General features: G+C 34.8%; 1 protein-coding gene across 3 annotated transcripts in view; it reads right to left on the minus strand.

The window, feature by feature from the left end:
• Nucleotides 1-25,076, minus strand: part of MED13L (mediator complex subunit 13L) — a 296,777-nt gene that overhangs the window by 140,144 nt on the left and 131,557 nt on the right. For all 3 annotated transcript variants that reach the window (XM_072722903.1, XM_072722902.1, XM_072722904.1), the window contains exon 3: nt 5,925-6,009. In XM_072722903.1, coding sequence (XP_072579004.1) covers nt 5,925-6,009 — 85 coding nt within the window. The remainder of the gene's footprint in view (nt 1-5,924; nt 6,010-25,076) is intronic.

Consider the following 25,076-nt stretch of genomic DNA (forward strand, 5'->3'; position numbering starts at 1 on the left):
ACCATTTGTAAACAGAGGCTTCAATGAGCTAATTATGCATTTTGCCATTATTACTCTTTGCTCTCTATCAGGAGCCCAGCAAATCTCTGACAGGTCTACCCCATCAACAAGATTCTTGCCTGGAGGCAGGGGGATATAAGGAGTATTACTCTTAAATGACACAGTAAGCAAACAGCATGAGCAAGAAATAAACTTCAATTGTTATTAAGATAGTAAGATCTTTCTGGTCTTCTTTTACTGCAGCATAACTGAGCTTAAACTGACTATAGAAGAGGTCATTGCAAAACTTTATCAAATACTTAACACGTCTTAAAGCAGGCCAGTGGCAGTCAAAATGAAGAGAATGGGACTGGCTAGAGGGATATCTAGAAGGCAGAGGCACAGGGCTTATTCAATATTATATAAGAACCATAAACCAAACAAACAAAAAACTTTAGGTACCAAGATATTAAACATGAGGATTAGATAAATTATATATGAACCCGAAAGAACAGGATTAAGATTTTTTTAAAAAACAATTATGGGAAACAGATTTCTACTCAGCATAAGACTTTCTAACAATGAACTTTCTAACATCTAACTAACTAAACATTCTAACATCTCTCTGAAGATGAAAAGAACTCCTCTAGAAAGCTGTCCTGTCAGAATCCAAGCTCAAATAACCAGGAGTGTTCAAGGAAAGGAGGGATGACCACATAAAAAAGGGTATTACAAAATGGGATTCCAGAATTATCAAGGTGAAGGCTAACTGACTTAATGTTGTGTCCAACTCTGAAAATATTATTAGCGATATTTCTATTAGCTAATACTAACAGCAGTTATTCACTTACTGAGCTCTGATAACGAGAATGGTAGGGATGCGTCGGTGGCTCAGTGGTTAAGCGTCTCTCTGCCTTTGGCTCAGTGTGTGATCCCAGGGGTCCTGGGATAGAGTCCTACATCAGGCTCCCTGGAGGGAGCTTGCTTCTCTCTCTGCTTATGTCTCTGCCTCTCTCTGTGTGTCTCTCATCAATAAATAAATAAAATCTTTAAAAAGAGAGAGAGAGAGAGAAAGGTACTGTACTGAGCAAAACAATCCTTCACCACTTTATAGGTAAAGAACAAAGGGCTCTTTGGGGCACCTGGGTGGCTCAGTCAGTTAAACATCTGCCTTTGGCTTGTTGTGATCCCAGGGTCCTGGGATGAAGCCCCACAGCAGGCTCCTTCCTCAGCGGGAAGCCTGCTTCTTCTTCTCCCTCTGCCTGCTGCTCCCCCTGCTTGTGCTGTGTCAAATAAATAAAACTTTAAAATGGGAAAAAAAAAAAAAAAGGAACAAGCGCTCTGCAAGCTTAAGTCACTTGCCCAAGACATATATTAAACTGGCAGAGCAGAGATGCAGAAGATCTTCCATCTCTGAAGGCAATGAAGAAACGGACTGCTAGCAATATGCGTCCCTATAAAGATGTGATATTACAGCCAGATGTGTTAGCTTCTATCTGACATCTTAAAGGAAAATACTCTTGAATAAGCAACAGTGAGGTTTTTGGTTTTTTAATGAACAGATGACACTAGACATATACAATGCAGTGTATGCAAATACTGAGGAGCTAGAGGAGGAATAATGAAAGGTAAAATGTTTAAAGTCCTATTACCTTAGAATTTAAAATATTCTACACACATCAATATAGTATTACCTCAGCACCAATCAATAGCAATAAAAATGAAATTACCTTATTCTGTGTTATACAGTGTTATCTTTTTGTGTTATACAGTCATACAGTGTTATCTTTTTGTAGTGAAATTATTTTTAATAAAGGACTGCAGTAGCTCACCATTCTGTATACATTAGCAACTACTGCCTTTTGGAAAAATGATCAATTTATATTACTCCTACTTAACTCTAAGTGAGAGACTCTCTTTTAATTAAACAAATCCATATGCTTAGAAATACAAAAAGCAAAAATAATAAATCAGTAGTATAAGCTGTTAAAATGTGAATTGGGAGGAAAAAAGAGTTTGTGTTTGAGAAACACAAACACCCTGCAAGTGATACATTCCTTGATGATCTGCTTCAATAACCTCAATTCTGGCTTTCATGCTAGAAACACAAAATACCTGCAATGGGAAACCCAGTCGATCTTTCTGAATAGAAATGGAAAAGCATAATAGAAAAGTAGCCAGGAATAAGACAGTAAACTGTATTTCAATAAATCTGGGTTGTAAACAGATAACTAAGTTACAGCAAATGGTCTAGGCTAGAGACAAACAAAAGGGCAAGCATGTGTTAGCCAACCCAGATTCTAGTGACAATGAATAAAGAGAGCTAAAAACAACCATTTAAGATGATTCCTTGCCTCAAAAGCAGGGGAATTTTCATTTACACAACACAGCTACTTAAAGTTTGGTGAAAAGAAAACGTTATTTTGAAAGACAAAGGAATTATTACAATTTTTCAAAAAAATCTCAACCTCTCCATTCTAATTGTAGGAAAGGAGTTAATAATATGATTAATTATTTTCTAAATGAAATACTGTTTTATTTCAAAATAAAGTCTTATAAGAGGATCCAAGTCAAAGTATGCAGAATATATTTATGGGGAAAGGAATTAACAATTCTTCAACAGTAATAATAGGTTAAATATTATGTGGCACACATCACAGACATCATCCAACAAGAACTCAAGGTACACAGTATCCTGTACTTAATGTAAAGGGTGTTTACTCAGGCTTAGTGAGGTTAGGGTAACTGTCCAAGTAACAGACTATGAAATTAAACCCAGATCTAACCCAAAGTTCTTCAGAACTATCTGACAATTTATCGTATAACATACTGCATATGTCACAATTAACTTTCCTATCAAATAATAACTGAGATTAACCTGAACTTTAGTTGTTGTTGTTGTTTCAAGATTTTATTTTTATTTTATTTTATTTTATTTTATTTTATTTTATTTTATTTGAGAAGGAGAGAGAGAGCAGGAGCAGGGAAAGAAGCAGACTCCCTGCTGAGCAGGAAGCCTGACTCTAGGGGCTCAATTCCAGGATCCAGGGATCACAACCTGAACCGAGGGTAGACACTCAACCAACTAAGACACTCAGGCACCCCCAGAAATTCAGTTTTTATTACAAATCTAGGATTCATGACCAAAGAATAAATGAATTATCTGCATTTTTGTTCACTCTTTTTCTGTTCTAATTTTCTCCCATTTAAAAAACCAAAGACTGAAAAGAATACAGTTCAACCACAAATTAATTAATTAACATTCTGTAAAAAAAAAAATTAAACACAGCTTATTTTTTAAAAATGTATTTTGCTCCACATACATTACAAACTTACATTAAAAGGACTCTTTAAAAGATGCATTAAGCCAAACTGTGGAAGGAGCCTCGGTGTCCATCGAAAGATGAATGGATAAAGAAGATGTGGTTTATGTATACAATGGAATATTACTCAGCAATTAGAAACGACAAATACCCACCATTTGCTTCAACGTGGATGGAACTGGAGGGTATTATGCTGAGTGAAATAAGTCAATCGGAGAAGGACAAACAGTGTATGTTCTCATTCATTTGGGGAATATAAATAATAGTGAAAGGGAATATAAAGGAAGGGAAAAGAAATGTTGGGAAATATCAGGAAGGGAGACAGAACATAAAGACTCCTAACTCAGGGAAACCAACTAGGGGTGGTGGAAGGGGAGGAGGGCGGGTGTTGGAGGGGAATGGGTGACGGGCACTGAGGTGGACGGGATGAGCACTGGGTGTTTTTCTGTATGTTGGTAAATTGAACACCAATAAAAATTAATTAAAAAAAAAAAGAAAGAAAGAATCAGGAAACAACTCAAATTTATCAACAATTGAAAAAATAAATTTCAAAAATTAAAAAAATAAAAATAAAAAATAAAAGATGCATTAATTATTATACAGATAATAAGAGCTTTGTTATGGCATCAGAGTATATAAACAGTCAAGTTTCCACATTTTCCTGAAGGGACTTTGTGTGTACTTTGTTTTGTTTGCAGTGGGAGAGAGAATTACCAAATATTTGAAATATTTGAGATTCAACTTTCAAAATCAATGCTTCCAAAATATACTGCCTTAGTAACAGATGGATGGCCTCTAGGTCTACTCCAAGCACAGAAGTGGAAACTGAAGTTCAAAATGAAAAAGATAAATTTGGTGGGAAAGATCTTTGAGTGACTTAAATGGTGACAACTGCAGCTTAGGTCCTCTAAGCATTGACACGGTAGTGACATTACCATAACTAGCAGCTCGGATAAGGAACTGAACGGTACCAGAATGTCCTTTCAGCTTTGATTACCTGAAAGTACCAAATAAAGACTCAGAAAGAGAAGTGAAAAGGTTTTTTTTCCATAGAAGTTCTTAATTAATCCATTCTTTATCATTTGTTTTTCCCCTTAAAACACTATCTGAGCCAGAAATACACTGTTATGCCATAAAGTAAGGAGGCACTTGAACAATGAGAACAGGTCCAATAGCCATAGACTCCATCATGAAGGGGCTCCCCCTGGCCAAATCTGGAAGAATTTATGAATTGAAATAAATGATGGTGGTAATAAATTATAAATTATAATCCACTGACCAAAACAGAAATCCATTTCTCCAAATTTGTATAGCTAAAAGGGAGATTAAAACACACATACAAGAATCCCTGGGTGGCTCAGCGGTCTGGCACCTGCCTTTGGCCCAGGGCCTGATCCTGGAGTTCCGGGATTGAGTCCCACGTCGGGCTCCCTGCATGTAGCCCGCTTCTCCCTCTGCCTGTGTCTCTGCCTCTCTCTCTCTGTGTCTCTCATGAATAAATAAAATCTTAAACACACACACACACACACACACGTACATACAAGAAAATGAAAAGCACTTCGTTACAAAAAAAAAAAAAAAAAAAGTCCAACAATGGAAGTAGAAAGAATGATAGCATTTGAAAATTATCATTTCAGCCATAACTGTGCTGATTTAAATGACAGAAGATAAAACACATGAGTCAAAATGTGGTAACAGGATAATTACACAACCTCATTGTATCTGGCCACAAATTACTTAATAATTACAAAGAGAATTAACAAAGGTCACAGTTCACAAGTACTTATTAATTTACAGTGTAGAAATCTGACAAACACCACCCCAAACAAGTGATCAACAATGTTAATATCACTGACATTGAAATCATAGGCCTCCTGCTTTGATATACTGAGGAGGACATGACATCACTTCTATGGTATTACTACAAAATGCATAACCTAAATCTAATCATGAAGAAACTATCTCAAATTGAGGGACATTATATAAAACATATGGCCTGAACTCATACAATGTCAAGAAAGAAAAGGAAAGGCTAAAGAACACTTCTAAATTTAAAGAGACATGAAAACTAAAATGTATGATCATGGATCAGATCTTGGGGGGAAGGGGTTTAAGATATCAGGGACATAAGTGGGACAGTGATAACATCAGAGCTGAACTACAGATAAGATTATGGCATTTTATAAATGTTAGATTTCCTAATTTTCATAATTGTACAGTGTTTACATGAGAGGATATCACTGTCCTCAGGAAATGTACACCTAAACACTTAGGGGTTAAAGAAAGAACACTCTCAAGTGTGCAAATGACTCTTGAGTGGCTCAGGAAACAAATTTAAAATACACAGGTTAGAAGTAAAAAGGTAGGCAATCACACAAACTACAAAGCAAACTGGGTAAAAGAAAAACTATTGATGAATCTGAGTAAAAGGATATATGAGGCTGTTTCCTGAAACTTCTTCTCAGGTTGAAATTATATCAATATAAAAGAAATGAGATGTATATAATTTTATCTTCATAAAATTGTATGCAAAAGCATTTTGAGAATTACAGGAAAGCCTGGGAACATCCAGCATTACACTTGGGTGTCTCAAAACAACTGATATGCTATTCCTTCTCTTACCTTTCTAACAGATTGTGGATTGCTTTGAAGAGCAGTGTCCGACATTCATAGGAAAGGCCATTTTCCCAGAGTCCTTCTTCCACAACTGAAAAAAAGCAAAACAAAACTAAAAAAATTGAACCAGTAAGAAGAGCATTCAAATAAAAATTAACTTTCAAAACATTTTTCTAAAGCAAAGTTAATGAACTCATTGAAATGAATTATCTTGCACAGAAACTGAGAAAAGAAGTTAAATACTTGCCCAAAGTCATAGAATACCTATGTACAGAAGGAAATAACATGTTTCAATTTTAAAGTCTTCAGAATATGACCATGGTACAACCCTTCTCCAGTAAAAATCTTTACAATCCGGGGGATCCCTGGGTGGCGCCAGCGGTTTAGCGCCTGCCTTTGGCCCAGGGCGCAATCCTGGAGACCCGGGATTTGATCCCGCGTCAGGCTACCAGTGCATGGAGCCTGCTTCTCCCTCTGCCTATGTCTCTGCCTCTCTCTCTCTCTCTCTCTCTCTCTGTGTGTGTGTGTGTCTATCATAAATAAATAAAAATTTTGAAAAAAATCTTTACAAACCGATTCTTCAAAATTTGAAATCATCTGAAATTCTCAAATTAATCTTTCTACCTAACAGTGCAACAAAGACAAATTTTTTTAAAATTCTATTTAAAGATAACAAAATGTCACAAACTATTGCTAAGGTTAGCTTCTGTATTTTTAGAGAAAAACTGAAAGGAAAAAATATTCAAAAATGTCAGTTATTCAAATTTCCTTAAATGTTCTAAAGGCAGTATCTCAACAGGACTTTAAGGACAGAATTTTAGGAAAAATACCAGGAAATAAAATCTTAATTTAAGATCAGATTTCCTAAACTCCTAATTTCATTTAAGTTTGACATTTTGGGAAATATCATATTTGCCTTGGAAATATAGCACTGAGGGGATCCCTGGGTGGCTCAGCGGTTTAGTGCCTGCCTTAGGCCCAGGGCGTGATCCTAGAGTCCAGGGATTGTGTCCTGGAAAGGGCTCCCTGCATGGAGCCAGCTTGTGTCTCTGCCCCGCCCCCCTAGCCCCCTCTCTCACACACTCTCTCTCTCTCAAATAAATAAACAAAATCTTTATTTAAAAAAAAAAAAAAAGGAAATATAACACTGAGCCACAAGTAACTCTAACATCAAGAGAATCCAATAGACTAACAATGCCTCATGCATTCCTAACATTCTTTTCATATATAAAAGGATATAAAACGCCTTGGAGAAGACAGCTAATTTCCTTTTAAATTATATTAGTTCAGTTCAAGATAACAAAAAATTGGAAGGATGGAAACGACATTTGCAGAAGAAAATTTTACTTCTCCTTTTACTTATCTTGACAAAACCACTCACCAGAGAAAATTTTGAGAATTAAAACACACGTTAAATCCACAATGCATTTGTAATGCCTTTACCACACCAACAGACATCTCAAAATCTATCTCCAATCACATAGAATTAGAAAAAGCGTATTTACATTCATGGATTTTATCTAAAGGACTTCCTTTAAATGATAAAACCGGATAATATTTTTTCTTAGTATGTCAGATAAGCTTTTGTTTTCCTGCCTGTGTGGCTAACAATGATTTACCAAATTTTCCCAAAGCAACCTCTGTCAGAAATATTTTATTATTTATCACTAAAGAAATGGAAATAAAGTACAGCAAATAAACATTCCTGCTAGCAACAGACTACTTCTGTTCAAGACAAAATAAGCAAAAGTTTTTACAATCCTGAGGATGTCCTGAATCTGTATTCTCACACATTTATCTTCTAGATAGAGCTTTTCCTGGGTGAGAAAGAGAGCTAACATTTCAACAAAATGACCACCTCATATTAATTTGATTTTCCTTTTTAATGTGTCTCAGTGACTATAAGACACTATCAAGTTCAAGAAGCATGATTTTTTTAAATACTGCTGAAGGTGAAGGGGTGGAGGTAAGCTGCCAATTAAACTATAATATGGCTTTTATTACTTAGGATTTTTAATTTGCAATTATTTAAAGAGCTCCTTTACATTTATTGACATGTTTTTATTTTTCTTGAAATATGCTTTAAAGAAAGAGAGTGAGCAAGGCTGAGGGGCAGAGGAAGAAAGAAGCAGACTTCCCAATGAGCACAGACCAAATGCAGGGCTGGATCCCATGATCCTGAGATTATAACCTGAGCCAAAACCAGGAGTGGGAGGCTTACCTCATTGAGCCACCGGGTACCCTATTCACATTTTTTTTTCAAATATCATTATTGTACATACATAAAACATATTATAAGCACCACCCCAAAAAAAGTTAAAAATGCCTAAAACTTCATCAGCATTTAGATGTTGACTCTTCTGAATCACGTTTTGACTCGTTACTAGTGTCAGTGTTTTTCTATGTAATAGTCTTTTGTGTCATAAAGTGTTAGTGATGCAGCATTTGTGAAAAGAGTCCCACTCTTCTAAGGTTTTCTTCCAAGTTGGTGACATCTATTCTGCACATTGTTTTAAAATATATATATATTAATTAAAAATCTTCAATCATACTTTAAAAAAACAGACCCAATAAATTCCTAACCCAAATTATCAACATTGTGTCATCTGCTTCAACCACTCTGCTTTTTTTTTTCTTTTTGTTCTTCTTGATATAATTTAAAGTATGTACTCTGCCGTTCATGGAAGTTGTCAAAGTTCTCAGTCAACAACCATAACTCTATTTCTTCCTCATATGGTCCTGAAATACTTTAACTGAAATGTTTTTTAAGTGTTATAGTTGTCCAATCATGCAACGTGGAATACTAAAAAAGTTTCAGCAATGTCAACTACAATTTTTTATCATTATAATTTTATCATGATTTCAACAATTTTAAAATAGACTGAAGAATTGGGTTTTTTTGTTTGAAAAAATTCTTAGAAGAACAAACACAAAAACCTACAACTAACATATTTAATGATAAAGGACTGATTATTTTCCCCTACTATCAAGAACAAGGCAAGGAAGTCTGCTTTCACCACTCCTGTTCCAATTTTACTGGAGGTGTCATCAACCAATACAATAAGGCAGGAAAAAAAATACCAGACATACTAATTGGAATAGAAGAAATAAAACATCTCTATTCACAGATGACATGACTATGAGAAAATCCTATAGAATCAACAACAACCAAAAAAACAGTAGATCTAAAACTAGTTTAACTAGATCACAGAATAATAGGGTCAACAGAAACAAAAAAGAAAAAATCCTATTCCTATATACTATAATGAATAAGAAACTGCATTTTTTAAGATTATCACTTATAATAGCATCAAAACACATGAAATCCTTGGATATAAAACCTACAAATTATGTACAAGATCTAAATGCTAAAAACTACAACACTGATGAATGCAATCAATGAGACATAAATAAATGCAGAGGTATATATTGATCATGGACTGAAAAAGTTATTATTGTCAAGATATCAATTCTTCTAAAACAGATCTATAGAGACAACTCAATTATAATTTAAAAAATCTCTAAAGGATTTTCTAGAGAATGAGAAAAATTGTATTTATATGACAAAGCAAAGGAACTAGAATACCTTAAATAATGCGGCAAAAGAAAAATATAGCTAGGAGACTTACATAACCTGATTTCCAGATTCACTATAGAACTAGAATTGACAACATGGTGCGGTACTAGAGATAGGATACACAGATCAACAAAACAGTATAGCCTACAAACTGACCCAAAAATATATGATCAATCAGCTTCCAAAAAAGGTGCAAAGGCAGTTCAGTGGAGTAAGAACAGTTTTTTCAACAACTAGAACTGAAATAAATGAATATCCCTATGCAAAAAAAATGAGGCTCAAACTATAGGTCACATCATATAGAAAAATGAACCCTGAAATGTAAAACCTAACTAAAACTATAAAATTTCAAAAACACAAGAGAAACTTTTTATAAGATTAGATTAGCAAAGATTTCTTAGATATGACACCAAAAGCATGATCCAGAATGAAAAACTGTTCAACAGAGCTTCATCGAAATGAAAAACTCTTCTGCTCTTCAAAAAAACACAGAAAAGTTATGTTCAGCTACAGAAAAGCCCTTTAGTATGGCTTAAAAGAAAAACTGAAAATACAAAGTGCTAGTGAGCATACAGAGTAATTGTAATGGGCATATACTGCTGATAACAATGCAAAAATAGTACAGTCACTGTGGAAAATCTGACTTTGGCAATTTTTTCTGCAGTTAAACATACACTTGCCATGCAGTCTAGCATCATCCATCTTAGGGGTGTCTGTGCTCGATTGCGCACGGTCGTATTCAAGTAAAATAAGAAACTTGTGTCCACATGGAAAATTGTAGCAAATATTTAGAGCTGGTTTGTTATTGTTTTCCCAAAATGCCAGGAACCGGAAAACATCCAAAAGTCCCTCAACTGGGAAAAGAACAAACAGCAGACAATCCATACACACTGGGATACTATTCAGAAATAATGGAGGGGGGAGCGCCTGGGTAGCTCCGACGGTTAAGTGGCCATCTTTTGATTTCGGCTCAGGTCATGATCTCAGAGTCTTGGGATCAGCCCTGTATAGGGCTCCGAGCTCAGCAGGAAATCTGCTTGAGGATTCTCTCTCTCCCTTTCCCTCTGCCCCTGCCCTGGCTCCCATGCTCATGGGCACAGGCACATGTGGGTTCTCACTCAAATAAATAAGTCTTGGAAGGGAGGGAAGGAGGAAGGGAGGGAGGGAAGAAAAGAAAGGAAAAGAAAAGAAAAGAAAAAAGAAAGAAAGAAAGAAAAGAAAAGAAAGAAAAGAAGAAAAGAAAAGAAAAGAAAAGAAAAGAAAAGAAAAAAAGAAAAGAAAAGAAAAGAAAAGAAAAGAAAAGAAAAGAAAAGAAAGAACTACTGATATACTCAAAATATGAATGAATGTCATTATACTAAGCGAAAAAAGCCATCATACTTAGAAAGCCACATACTTTAGGATTCATTCATATAGCATTCTCACAAAGGCAAATTTAAGGTAATGTAAACTGCCTCATGGATTCTTATTCCCATTCCCATCCCTAGAATGGCAGTGGTTGATAACAAAGGGACATGGGAAATTTGAGGGATTATGGAGCTGTTCTACATCTTGTTTGTCATGGAGGTTACATAACTGTGTACATTTGGCAAAATCTGTAGAACTATACACTAAAAAACTTAAACTCTTTTACTGCTTTACATAAACTCTTTTCACTATTAGACACAGCTTCTGAACCTAAGCCATTATAAATATACTTACATTGATTTCTTATATATTTTTAGTGCTGAAAATGAGAATAGAATATGAATCAGAAGGACTCCTACTCTAAACTTCTGCACACTGAACATGATTTTTTTTTATCCAAACAATATGGTTTATTTGGTTAACCTTCATTCACAAATTATTTAAAGCAGAAAAACAAAACACAAAAAACAGTTTCACCCACAAGAGACTACAGACCAGGGATGCCTGGGTGGCTCAGCGGTTGAGCCCCTGCCTTTGGCCCAGGGCTTGATCCTGGAGACCGGGATCAAGTCCCACAGCTAGCTCCCTGCATGGAGCCTGCTTCTCTCTGCCTGTGTCTCTGCCTGTCTCTCTCTCTCTCTCTCTCATGAATGAATAAATAAAATCTTTAAAAAAAGAGACTACATACCAAAGTGGTCCACCCCTACAATACAATCTACTATAAATTGTATTATGTACTTCATATTAAATATTGCAAATAAGACAATGAGAACAAAAATTTCTCTAAAATTTTTTTAAATACTGAAAATTTGAAAAATATCCTCAATATTATTTTTTATACGGTAATTCTCATATCTTCCTTTATATTATATAAGTTTATATAAAGTTTAGGCACCAATGTAATAACACCAGAAGAAAGTAGTAACACAAAATAAAATAAATCAGATTACATCAAGCTCTTATTTAAGTATACCAAAGCTTAAGAAACAACAGAAAATTATAAATTATAAGTCAGCCAGTAAAATTTAAAATATAAGTCAGCAGAGGTAACTATTTGGACTTCATATGAACATCTAAATTTCATCTTACATATAAAGATTCAAGAGTAGTCAATTTATTGGAACTCAACAACTGTAATCAAGGATAATCCCTCTAGTAAATAATATCAATTGAGGCCATGCATTTAAGGATTTTTATTATTTTATTTTGCTACCCCTTTAATTTACCGTTTATATACATCAAGCATACTTGTGGAAAGGAGCAAAAGTCAGACCAAACTTTCTTATCTACTTCATGTGCAAAATTTCCAGAAATACAAGAGCAGCAGATGTTTCAATGAATCTCTAAAATGCCAAAATAAGTTAAATCTAGAATAGCATTTTTGGAATATAATAGATATTTGGCCAACACACACTGGCCCACAGTTCTTGGCTATGTTATGCCTCAAGTATCAGGCCAGAAAAAAGGAATGCTCTCAAAAAGGCTAATATAGATTTTGAAAATCACTTGTAAGGCAATAACAACTTTGAATCCTTTGCAGCATAGCTAACAAACATTAAAAAAATATATTAAAATAACAGTAAGATAAAATAACTGATAGTCAAGGTTGGTTTTCTACCTAGGAAACAATCTTTCTCAATTTCTGAGACTTTATTCTGTGTGCCAAGCTTCAAATCAAGCACTACCTATCAATAGGGGCTGGCGATGGGGAGAATGTTTTTTCACCACAACACTATGATACAGAGTAAAGGACATGTACCCACTCAGTACCTGACTTCTTCCTATCCCTGGGAATTGCCTATCCCATGCTGAGTGTCAAATATGGTCACCTCTAATGAGCTGAAAGCAGACGCTCTCTTCCATCCTGTCCTGCAATATGGACAAGGATATATATATGCTGAAGTCCACTAGCTGCTCCTGCACTACACCTTTGGCTCTGGATCTAAGTGACACAGAAGAAAGTAGACACAGAGAGATATTTCTGTCACCACTAGAAATAGCAGCTGTAAGATCAAGTTTTTGATGCTTAAGTAGCAGAGGTACTGCAGCATCCAGTGCTTAGTGGTGATACCACTATTTATTCTCATGAAATCAATTCTTCAGCACTGATCCTAAAATTGACAAACAGTTCTGTGAATACTCAATATTCTTTTAATCAATTCCTTTTCTTATTTGCAACTAAGAATTCCAACCAATACAGCTTATTCTAATCTCCACTTTATAAATAAGAAAACTAAGGCCTAAAAATCTTAAACTTGCCCAAGGTCACACAACTAATAAATCCAAGAATCTAGAGTCATATGTAACTATATTCAGAATCTAACAGGATCAAATGTATTTTACATCTACTTTTTATAAACAGTAAATATAAAAATTAGTCCATTAGTTAAAATTCCACAAGAGGAAGCAATTTATTTTCATAGCTGAAGTGACTAGAACATATCAGATATTCATAAACATGTGTTGAATTGACCTAGTATTTTATGTGCACATACCTTTACTTCAATGGATTTAGCTTCAATCTAAAATCTCCTTATATCCAGTTAAGAGGATTAGTGGCAAAGATGAGATTCAAGCCCAAGTTTTCTGACTCTAACACCCATGCTCCTTCCACTATACCACACTTAGAGCTATGTTAATCCTTCCCATCCACCTTTTACTCTGAATACTAGCTACAAAGGCAAACTTCAACATTCAAGTCAAATTTCCCTCTGGATCCACAATTTGCAACTTAAATTAATGTTTTCTAAATAGCTGCAAGTAATTTTTTTCAAATGTTAAGCAAAATTGAAATTGCTTCTGCAATCTTTTTATACAACTCCATGATAGTATCAGAGAAAAGCACATTTTAGCTTTTTAAGCTAGTTTTTTCTAAGATATCTTCTTCCCAAAGTGAAATTTAAACCAACTTTCTTTCCATTTGCTTGATATTTAAATATTTCAGAAAGTAAGGGGGGGGGGGCATGAACTAGGTATTAGGTAGTCTAAATTAAGTTTCTATAAATGACAGGAGATCCATTCACTACTTAATTCTTGATCTCCTTTCCAAGGTGGCCTAGAAGAAAAGCGTCCACCAAATTTGTAAGAAAGCTTGCAAATGCTAGACCCCATTTTTATGAATCCCACAATCTCCCCAGGGTATGCTGTCTCCATTTTTAAAATTAAAAAAAAAAAAAGCCTAATTCTTTTGATTTTTCCAGTTTACATATAAATGCTTATTAATTCCTTAAGAATATAAAGTAGCAATAATATAAAGTAGCAATTATATTCCTTAAGAATATAAAGATAGCAGTAAGACTATCTCTACAGGAGACTTTTTTTTTAGATTTATTTATTTCTTTATTTACTTATTTACTTATTTATTTACTTATTTATTTACTTATTTATTTACTTATTTATTTACTTATTTATTTACTTATTTATTTATTTATTTATTTATTTATTTATTTATTTATTTATTTATTTATGAGAGACAGAGAGAGAGGCAGAGACACAGGCAGAGAGAGAAGCAGGTTCCATGCAGGGAGCCCAATGTGGGACTGGATCCTGGTACTCCGGGATCATGCCCTGAGCCGAAGGACAAGGCTCAACCGCGGAGTCACCCAGGTGTCCCTACAAGAGGACTTACATCTAAATCTACTTAGATGTAATGGAAGAATTGTACTAAAAGTTTGTTAGTCTCGAAAAAGAAAGCACCAAAAGACCTAAAATGTGTATACAATAAATGATTGGCAAGATTCAATTAAAACGAAGAATTCCTAAATTAAAACATTCTCTTGTTTAAAAAAAAAAAAATTCTCTTGTTGTTATGTGGTCTATTATAGCCAAACTAAAACAGAAAAATAAAACTAAGTAGTACCACAGCTGCCTATTTACAACAAAAAACTATTTTGGTACTAAAGCTATCTTACTTAAGTTATAAAAACTATAATCATAATGTGTTTAAATTGCTGTTATTCAACATTTTTTAATATAGTAATCCTCATAATCAAATATTTAAACTGCAAAAGTACTATATAAATGTTTTTCTTTGAGTAGGAAACAGTGTTTTAGAAAGGAAAATTTAAATAGTAGTAATTACTACTTAGTGCCCAAATAATTTTTCAAAATCCTCACAAACTATAATATAACTTCTTTTAACTCTGTGAAACATGGCTCCTTGCAGAATTAATAAGCTTTTCTGAAACAAAAACCATATAAAAGGTTCAGGAAAAAAGTCAATATGGCAAAATATCAAAGCAGTATATACTTCAATGATTTTGTGTTTCCCAGCAGAGATCTTGGAAAGATATCCCTTCCAATTCGACAAGCAAAACTGACATACTTTACTTGAAGGGGGAAAAGTAGGAGGGAGAATGGAATTGGGTAGGGAGGTGCATAAAAATTGTAAAACCTTGAAGAAATTCAAGCTCATGCGTTTAGAATTTAGGTCACCCTGCCTTACACAGTTTAAAAGTAGAATTACTTTCAAAGAATACATATTTCCTCTGAGCTATGATACATATTTCCTTTTAATGTATCATATTGCAGCAACAGCTGAAATGAACGTCTAGACATCAAAAACACTTCTTATTCCCACCTACTGCTTTTTTACCTCAGGCATCAAAACTAATGAAACCTATTATCCAGAACATTGAGTTCAGTAACCACATTGGCCACTGCAAATATTGAAGGGGGGGAGGGGCACTCTTTCAGGGATGGCACTTCTTTTTCAACCATTAAAATTACTGAAAATCAAATTTTTCTCCAAACTCCAGAAATACAAATAGATTAAAGCAAAGCACATGAAACAAGGAGATCACTTCCCAGGTAGATTTCAGTGACAAACTGCTAAAGATAGCACAGCCCTGAATGCAGAATTTATAATTTGCCCACTGCCTTTGTTTTTGACCCTTATCTGCAATTTATAAAGCATACTAGGTTTTTTTAACTGCTTTATATTATTAAATCCCCTACCTAAGAATTGCACTAAGCAGATATCATAATGAAATATTTATCAATTTTATGGGTTGCATCAAATGAAATGCTTTCAAGATAAATAAATTTTGAAGTATCTACTTTCTTAAAATTGACTTACAAAAAGACTGAGTAACAAAGCAGCATAATGCTACATTAATTCTGAAAATAGCATTATATCCATAAGAAATCCAATTACATAAAACACGAATGATCAGTTATACTGCCATCGATTGCCATGTAAAATCTATATTTAAAGTCATTAATAACTAAATGGACTTATTACTTATATCAATTCAACCTACTTAGAGCTCTGATTTCCTTGAATTACTTGTGGGTGTAGAATATTTGGTATCACTTAACAAATCTATACTGAAAATGGATTTTAATTTTCCCAATGTCAATCAATTAAATAAGCATTAGGGATAGAAAATATAGATTAAAATACTCCATTTGTTTTGACCCTATTTGTAACTTTAAATGATTACAAATATTGTTAATATTCATGGGACAGAAGCACAGTTGTGATTCAAAATTTTTCTAATTTTTTAAAATTTGAGTGTAGTTGACCCACAATGTTACATTAGTTTCAAGTGTACAACAAAGTGGTTCAATTTCTCTATGTTATGCTATGTTCACCACGAGTGTAGCTACTACCATCTGTGATTCAAAATTTTAATAGTATAATGTTTTACTAAGGAACCTCTAACAGCATGACTTCTCTGCCAGTTGCAGGATAACCAGAATTTTAATGATGGTTTCTACACAGCATTGTAGCAGTTGAGACATGACCCAAGTTAGCATTTCAATGGATGACAGGACTCCATATAAAGCTACTAAACTTTAAATTGAAGGAGACCATAAAACTAAATTTCTAGATAAATTGAACAAGACCTTCAAAAGACAATTGCCACAGAAAACAGTCAGGCTGCAATGTTTCTTTAATAGCTACACAGTAGGGAAAAAAAAATCGTGCACAATGGCTGGTACTGACTTCTAAGAACCAAACTTGAACCCATTTGCTACTCCTTTCAGAGATTTTTTAAATAACTATGACTTTTTATCCTTTAAAGCTATCAATATGCTCTTAATTTTGTTATATAATACACATAATGCCTGAAGGACAGCCATCAAAATTAAGTTATCTCTGGTTGCTGGATTATTTCCTTCTGTACCACTTTATGCTTGCAAAAGATTTTTTTAATTAAGGCTACTATTATTTATTAAACAGCTACATGCTTTTAAAAAGAGCTACATGGTCAGAAATTACAAGAAAAATCAACAATCTTAGAACAGGAACCACAACAAGATAGAATTTTGAGAAAAAAATCTAGATATGCAGTTCAGTTAGAACATTTAGATTAAATCATTAATACTACAAAATAAACATTTTATGAACTTATATACACAAACACACATGAGCACATGCATGTGTGTGTGTGTGTGCGCGCGCACACACACACACACATATTGCTACTAAAATTCTGACAGGGCAAGCCGTCCCCAAATTGCCTTTTACACTAAAGCTCAAACAGTTGTCTGTCACTGCTATTACAGTGAGTAATCCTTGCAGCTGTAACTGAAATGCAGCTGTCTGGTTGGCTTTCTCTCCCAACCCCCACTCACCCAGCATTTCTGTTCTTGCTACAATAATCTTAAAGAGCATTTTACAGGAGGCTTAGCCCTGGCTGAGGGCACTCTTCGGCGTGACCGAGAGAACATGGAAACACGATTCATTAGACACGCCTGGAGTGATAACAATGGTGCTGCTTCTTGCTGCCTTTCATTTCGTACATCAGGCTGAGACTAATGCATTCTCGTTACACAACAAGCACATTTACAGACAGGAAAAAACTGTAATCACCTTTGATTAAGAGACAGCATATTTTTCCTATATGAGCCGCCAGCCATACTGACATAGTAATTATTTTTTAACTGACAGGTTAAAATAGCAAATGTAGCAAAAATAACATCTGCCCAAAAAGAGAGAGAGAAAGAAGGGGGTGGGGTGGGGAGATGACTACTAAGAATACTTACTACACAAAGGTTTCTCTAGACCAGGCCCCATGCCATATCCCTGAGACCTGGTGGGTACTTCGGCCAGTATTTAAGCTAAACAGTCAATGGAAAATAGAACAGACTCTTACCAAACAATCTCAATCTACGTATTCAATTCTTTGGAGGCAAAAATTATAGATTTTGTCATTTTAACTATAATTATTATTAACCCACCTTCCTTCCAATTCTTTCACCATAGGACTACAGAATTCAAGGTATTAACCCTCTTCTCTTTTTCCATTATTTTACCTTTACTACAAAGTAATTTGTTTCCCTTTACATAAAGCACTAGGCCAAAATAAAAAGCCTGCTTTCTATTTTAAGCCAGTTTAAAAAAACAAAACACAAAATGTATTCTTTATTAAAAACAGGAATGCAAAATAATTATTTTGTATCTTTTTATCATTTCCCCAACTCATCAATCACTGCACATGGCCAATGTTTGAATTATAGATATAAAAGTCCAAATTTAAAGTAAAAAAAAGTCATAAAGCCACATTATATTGAAACATGTAAAGTTAATTTTCTTATTATAGGATTTTGAAAAGTGAACCACTTCTCCACATTCCCATACAACTGCAGTCTTGTGTGGGTTCATGCATATATATTGCTGGGTTATTGTTTATAAGAGTTAGGTGGTTAACAGAAGAAATATATATTATCCAGGAATTAAAAGCAGCCCAGGTAGCTCAGCGGTTAAGTGCCGCCTTCAGCCAGGGCTTGACCCTGGAGACCTGGGATCAAGTCCTGCATCGGGCTCCCTGCATGGAGCCTGCTTCTCCCTCTGCCTGTGTCTCTGCCTCTCTCTCTCTCTCTCTCTCTCTCTCTCTCTCTCTCTGTCTTTCTCATGAATGAATGAATGAATAAAATCTTTAAGAAAAAAAAAAGATTACTGGGATTTTGTTTTTGTTTTTACTTATTTTTTTAAAGATTACTGTTAAACCAAATTACTAGAAAGTATTTTCTCAATGTTAGTAGATTCTGTATAATTATTTTTTTAATGGTTGGTCTCTTTCTTAAGCTTTCTAAAATACTACTCTATTTTATTCTAACAATGTGCTATAAAACTAGCAAAATAATTTGTATGTGTGAAAATTTGTAACAGTTAAAGAAACAAAAATAAGCAAATAGAAAAAGTTAAGTGTGGTTCACAAAACTTTGAGAACTAAAATAGCTTTTAAAAACAACAGTTACATAGCACAAATGATTTTTGTAAAACAGCAAAATGCTTCAGCAATTTTTAGCTGGATTTTACAATTTTCTGACCTGTGCTACCACACCAGGTTAGAAACTAGGAAAAATGCAGCCTATCTTTTTATGTGGGTATAGTGAGTCACTGAGCTCTGATGTGCATTTAAACACTGTGTGTTTGGAAAAGAAGTCTGACATGCATTACATTATGCAAGAATCACAGAAGTTTAAAACTGTTATCATCTGGAATAAAAGAAGTTATAACAGAGGATACCATCTATACCATTTCTACACTGTAAAGTGTCCAAGTCTTCATTGTCATGACTCTCCCAAAACTAATCACTTCTGTGACTGTTCCCTGTCTTGTTTGTGAGATATAAAATTAATCAAATATCAAACATGTCACTACAAAAAAAATTTTATTAAAGAATTCAACTTAATTCTTAATAATGAGAATACTTTGCATTAACAAACAACTTGGTTTACATATGAATTTCCATTATATTAACCTGGTTCTTAGAAGAATCTTAAAAGCGAGAATGTAGGGCTCCCTGGGTGGCGCAGCAGTTTGGCGCCTGCCTTTGGCCCAGGGCGCAATCCTGGAGACCGGGGATCTAATCCCATGTCAGGTTCCCGGTGCATGGAGCCTGCTTCTCCCTCTGCCTATGTCTCTGCCTCTCTCTCTCTCTCTCTCTCTCTCTCTCTGTGTGTGTGACTATCATAAATAAATAAATAAATTTTTTAAAAAGCGAGAATGTATAATTCTCCCCTCAAATCCTCAAAATCAATTATTTTTTTAATTCAAAAACAACCTATTGGAAAGCAATAAAAGCTTCTAAAACTTTAAACTGAAAGATATCCAGGAAAAAGCTGTCTTTATCCAAAACTTTTAACAAGCTAAGTAGTTTCCAACTCCTAAGCAAAAAATTTATAAATGACCTAAATATTCCAACATGGCCAACATTTTCACTTTATGTAAGTGGTTCAACACTACAAGATTCCTTTGCAGTACTGTGATTCAATTACGAAATCTGAAAGTGCTTTGGGAAATGAAGATCAGTTATTTACACAGTGGTGCGATTGAGTTCAATCCTATTTTCCTTCTAAACTTGGCCAGAATGGCATTTTGACTGGAGGGTGAGGTGACCCAGTAATTCTGGATAAGGCACAATCTGGAGCAGGGAAGGGCTGAGTGGGTTCAATATCACACAGAGCAGTGGTTTTTTTCCCTGGGGTCTTAGGAGTACCATGTCCTGTGGAAGAGCCCCAGCAAGTCTCTGGCCCTTTCGAAACTCTCTACGTGTCATGAGTATTGCTGCAGTTTCTATTCATTGTAAATAATGAAATTCTACAGAGGTTTCATTTGAAAACATAAACAAATATGATGGATATGCAAAGAAGACAGAACTTGGAAACCATGGGAAAAAGAAGGAATAAAGAGAACCAGAAACCCAGAACACCTGGGTCACTCAGCTAACAATTCCCTGGCTCTGCTGCTTCTTTTATAGTACATCTCTACTTTCTCTGTTCTTTCCAGCTCTCAAACTGCAGAATGCTAACAAAGTGCACTAGAATGTGCTTCCAAGATAGATTATGAAAATTTCAAATATTCATAGAATCAATTCCTAGCCAACCTACTCTTTCTCATCACAAAACCCAAACCCAAATCAACACTAGAGTTAAGTATTACAGATAAAATCAGCTTTCTACAAGCTAGCCTTAGAATTTATCCACCAGTTAAGAAAAGGTTTTTCGTAGGTGAAAAAAATACATATTTTCCAAATAGTGAGCTTATAAATTACCTTTTGGAATACACGATATTAATATTTGCTTTATCAACTGGTGTTTGCCCATATTGATTCTCCTTTCCACATTTTAAAAACCAGCTATTAAAAAGTATAACAATTAAAAGCTACCTTAGGGGCAGCCCGGGTGGCTCAGCGGTTTAGAGCTGCCTTAAGCCCAGGGTATGATCCTGGAGACCCAGGATCGAATCCCACGTCAGGCTCCCTGCATGGAGTCTGCATCTCCCTCTGCCTGTGTCTCTGCCTCTCTCTCTCTCTCTCTCTCTCTGCCTCTGTGTGTGTGTGTGTGTGTGTGTGTGTGTTTAAAAAAAATAAAAAATAAAAGCTACTTTAATTAGCATTTGACACTTAAGGGAAATGGAGAGAGATTTGATACTAAAGGAGTATCTCAGAAAACCTTTGTGGTGCCTGTGATATTTCTTGGGATCTATATATTAGACGATTGCTGCAAAATAATTCATTTATTTTGTATGCAATTCTCTATTCCAGCTCACAATTTTAAAGCCTGTTTTCAACTACGCTTCGAAAACAAAAACTAGGGCAGCCCGGGTGGCTCAGCGGTTTACCACTGCAGCCTTCAGCCCAGGGCCTCATCCTGGAGACCCGGGATCGAGTCCCATGTCAGGCTCCCTACCTGGAGCCTGCTTCTCCCTCTGCCTGTGTCTCTGCCTCTCTCTATCTCTCATAGATAAATAAAATCTTCAAAAAAAAAAAAAACTATATATGGAATGATATGAGGTTAAAAGTTCAATTGTACATACCATGATCACAACATTTTTCTCCCATGATCACAACTTTTAAGATACATGTTCAAATATCTTGTAATGGAATAAACAAAAATTATAATTGGTAACAATTTTTATCTGAACTTTTTTTTTTTTAAACATTATCTTTTATTGTTTTTTATGATAGTCATACAGAGAGAGAGAGAGAGGCAGAGACACAGGCAGAGGGAGAAGCAGGCTCCATGCACCGGGAGCCCGACGTGGGATTCGATCCCGGGTCTCCAGGACCGCGCCCTGGGCCAAAGGCAGGCGCCCAACCGCTGTGCCACCCAGGGATCCCATTATCTGAACTTTTTATACTATATTTTAAACATAAATACCTGAATATAATTTAATTATATATTAAATTTAAGTCAGCCTTACAATGACAATACCCTAAAATTTGCATATTTTCAAAGACAATATTATCCCTAACAATGACTTAGCAATTCAAATGTTTATCAGATAATAAAGAAAATAGTCATAAGACAAAATGTAGTAAACATGAAACAGATGTTGTTTGGACAAAAGTCCATATGTTAACACCTTGTAAAGTACAGATATCAGAGTTGAGTTTCTTTTACACTCCAGCTTCTTCAAGAAGCAAAAAAGCTTGTTAACAGCTCTCACTGCTTTCACTCGGGGCACCCTGAGACCACTCACTCTCCATGAGAGAGCCAACAGGATCTTCTCTAGACTTAAATCAAGCCATAGCATTCTAATGCTGAAAATCCTACTCCAAAGGCTTCATGTGGCATTAATAACATAGTTAAGGTCCTTCCCATGGCCTGCAGCAAGGTCCCATCTGATCACATTTCCTGTGATCTCTTCCACCTCCTACTGGCTTTCCAGTTTTAACAGCACTGGCCCTCTGTCTCTTTCTCCAACAAGGTGAGCTCAAGCTCAAGGTCTTTGCCCTGACTTTCCCCAGTGTCTGTGTGGCTGGAGTATTCTCAGGTCTCAACTCTAAGATCATCTCCCTGCAGCTGCTTTCCCTAATTACTCCTGTATCTGAAGTACCCTTTCCTAGCCACTTGCTTTTTCTCATCAGCTTCTTTGTACCACATGACCATGAGAAGCTCTTCATTTATTTACTGGCCATCTCTTCACTCACACACAAGAATGCCACCTCCATGCAAGCAAGGGCAATGTCAACACTTGGGTGCTTACCATACCGCACAGGACGTTCCACAAAGAAAATCACGGTGACCTCAAGAAAAATATTCAAAGTGGAGCAAAAGGCAAACTACTATCCAAAGACAACTTAATGTTACTCAACTTTTCAAACATGAGTATTATACATGACAAGGCAGCATGGTATTAGGTATGAGTCTAAGAATTTTGACACTATAAAAGAGCAAAACAGACCCTTCTATAGAAGACTTACCTTTTTTCCTACTTATGGTTTATGGAACATTGTACATATTCTCAGTTGTGATTTTATTGTTTCCATAGAAACTTAACAGGGTCATAATTAAAGCACAAAAACATTTCTATAGAAACATGTATAGATAAAAGATGTGATGAAAATAAGATCTTATTTCAACCTATGATAATTAGCAAGATTATGATGACTAAGAGAGAAGGATTCTTGAGGGTAAAATCAAGAAAATTATATTAAATTAAAACACTTTAAAATAATGACAGTAAACTATCACAATTTAAAGCAGTTACTAGTGAATCTACCAGTTTTGTGTGTTAAAGTCAGACAGTTCTAAATTATAAAACTTCTATCCTAATAAGCAACATTTAGAAAAAGAGCTCTTTGGCTTTTCTAGGCATAAATGATTCTAGTTATCAACTTATAGGTTATTACTATTATTACTGATGAGGCCTCTTTCACTAAGAATTCACAATGTCCTCTAACTTCTATGATTATCTGTCATGTTCATCAAATTTGGAATAACAAAGTTACATAGTAACAGAGAGTGACATTAAATTGTTAAATTTGTTTTATATATTGATATAATTGTATGTATAATAAATGTAGTACTTAGTCCATTCTATTAGGTGCAGAAGAGCCAAAGTCCCTATGTAATTATCTAAAGCCATTATCAACAAAGACCCAGGAGAACCTTTAATTTTTTCTCTTGGGGCCAGGGGAAGAAAAATGCAAAAAAAAAAAAAAAAAAAGAAAAAGAAAAAAAAAATTTTTTTGCAGAAAACTACTGTAGAATCATTTCTGTATTCATTTTAGTGTTTTGTATGATTCTTTCCCCCCCAGATTCTCAACTATCTCTGGCTTATTCATGGACATCAAATTTCTGTGATCATTTCTCAAAATTTTCTAAAACTGAGTTTGTGTTTTTAATCAAGTGTAACAAACATATGAAAATCAATAAATTCTCAATTTGAGAGACAATATTTACATGACATATTTTATCTATTTCAGAATAACCCAAATATTATATTTATATTCTGAGCCAGATTATTAAAACCTCCATTTTCAGCAAAGATGCTTAAAACTGAAGGTGAATAGTGAAGAAACTGAAACACAATGGTTCTTTTAAACTGACTAGACTACTATTCACTATTCATATTCATTTTGTATCCTTCAGTTGGAAAAGGCAAGGCCCCTTCTAATTTTCAATTAGGCATATGCTGTCCTGTTTAATTTTTTTCCCTAACCATTTTGCCCTTTTGAAGGTGAACTTAAATTAAGTCAAAGACATATAATGCACAGACAGTTATCTGGAAGTGGATTTTTGCTGCCCCAAACCAGACATTATGCCTTGCCAAGGGAGAAAGTCTGCATAAATAAGACTATTCACAAGATAGGAAGCATCAGCACATGCCCATTTACCTCCAGGGGAGTCACCAAAACTTGAAAGCACCATTAAGCACAGCATCAATGGTTTTGTCTAAAAGATCTCAGAGACTAGAAATGATCTTGCTATCATAAATATCCATGATTTTCCAGGAAACAAACAGGTTTCTTAAACTCACAAGAAACTGCCTACACATTTCTTAGTAATTATGGAAATCACAACCTCTTCCTTTGAAGGTGATCATACTTATGTATGTTTTAAAAAAAAATTCTTGGCCACATTGGAATAACACAAAAAAAAATGTTTTATACTAGCTCTACTTTGGTTCAGGTTAAGAACAACTATTTTTAAAATAAAACTCCAGATTGTGCAGTTTCAATTTTCCACTGCTCATTTTCTATGACAATCTGACCAAGAATTTCCCTGGGGAAAAAGGGAGATGATATTCTGAAATCTCATTCTCAGAGAAATAAATCTTTGATAACATGTCCAGTTTTTCTGGAAATATTAATGAAAAGGAATGATATCATAAACTGAAAGTCAGTTTTAGAAATGAGCAAGTCAAGCTCGTCAAAAGGCCAGAAAGGACTTTCTGGAAAGAATGATAAGCATCTTGGAATCTCACTACTTCT

This window comes from Vulpes vulpes, chromosome 10, assembly GCF_048418805.1.
Source record: "Vulpes vulpes isolate BD-2025 chromosome 10, VulVul3, whole genome shotgun sequence".
Taxonomy (NCBI): Eukaryota; Metazoa; Chordata; class Mammalia; order Carnivora; family Canidae; genus Vulpes; species Vulpes vulpes.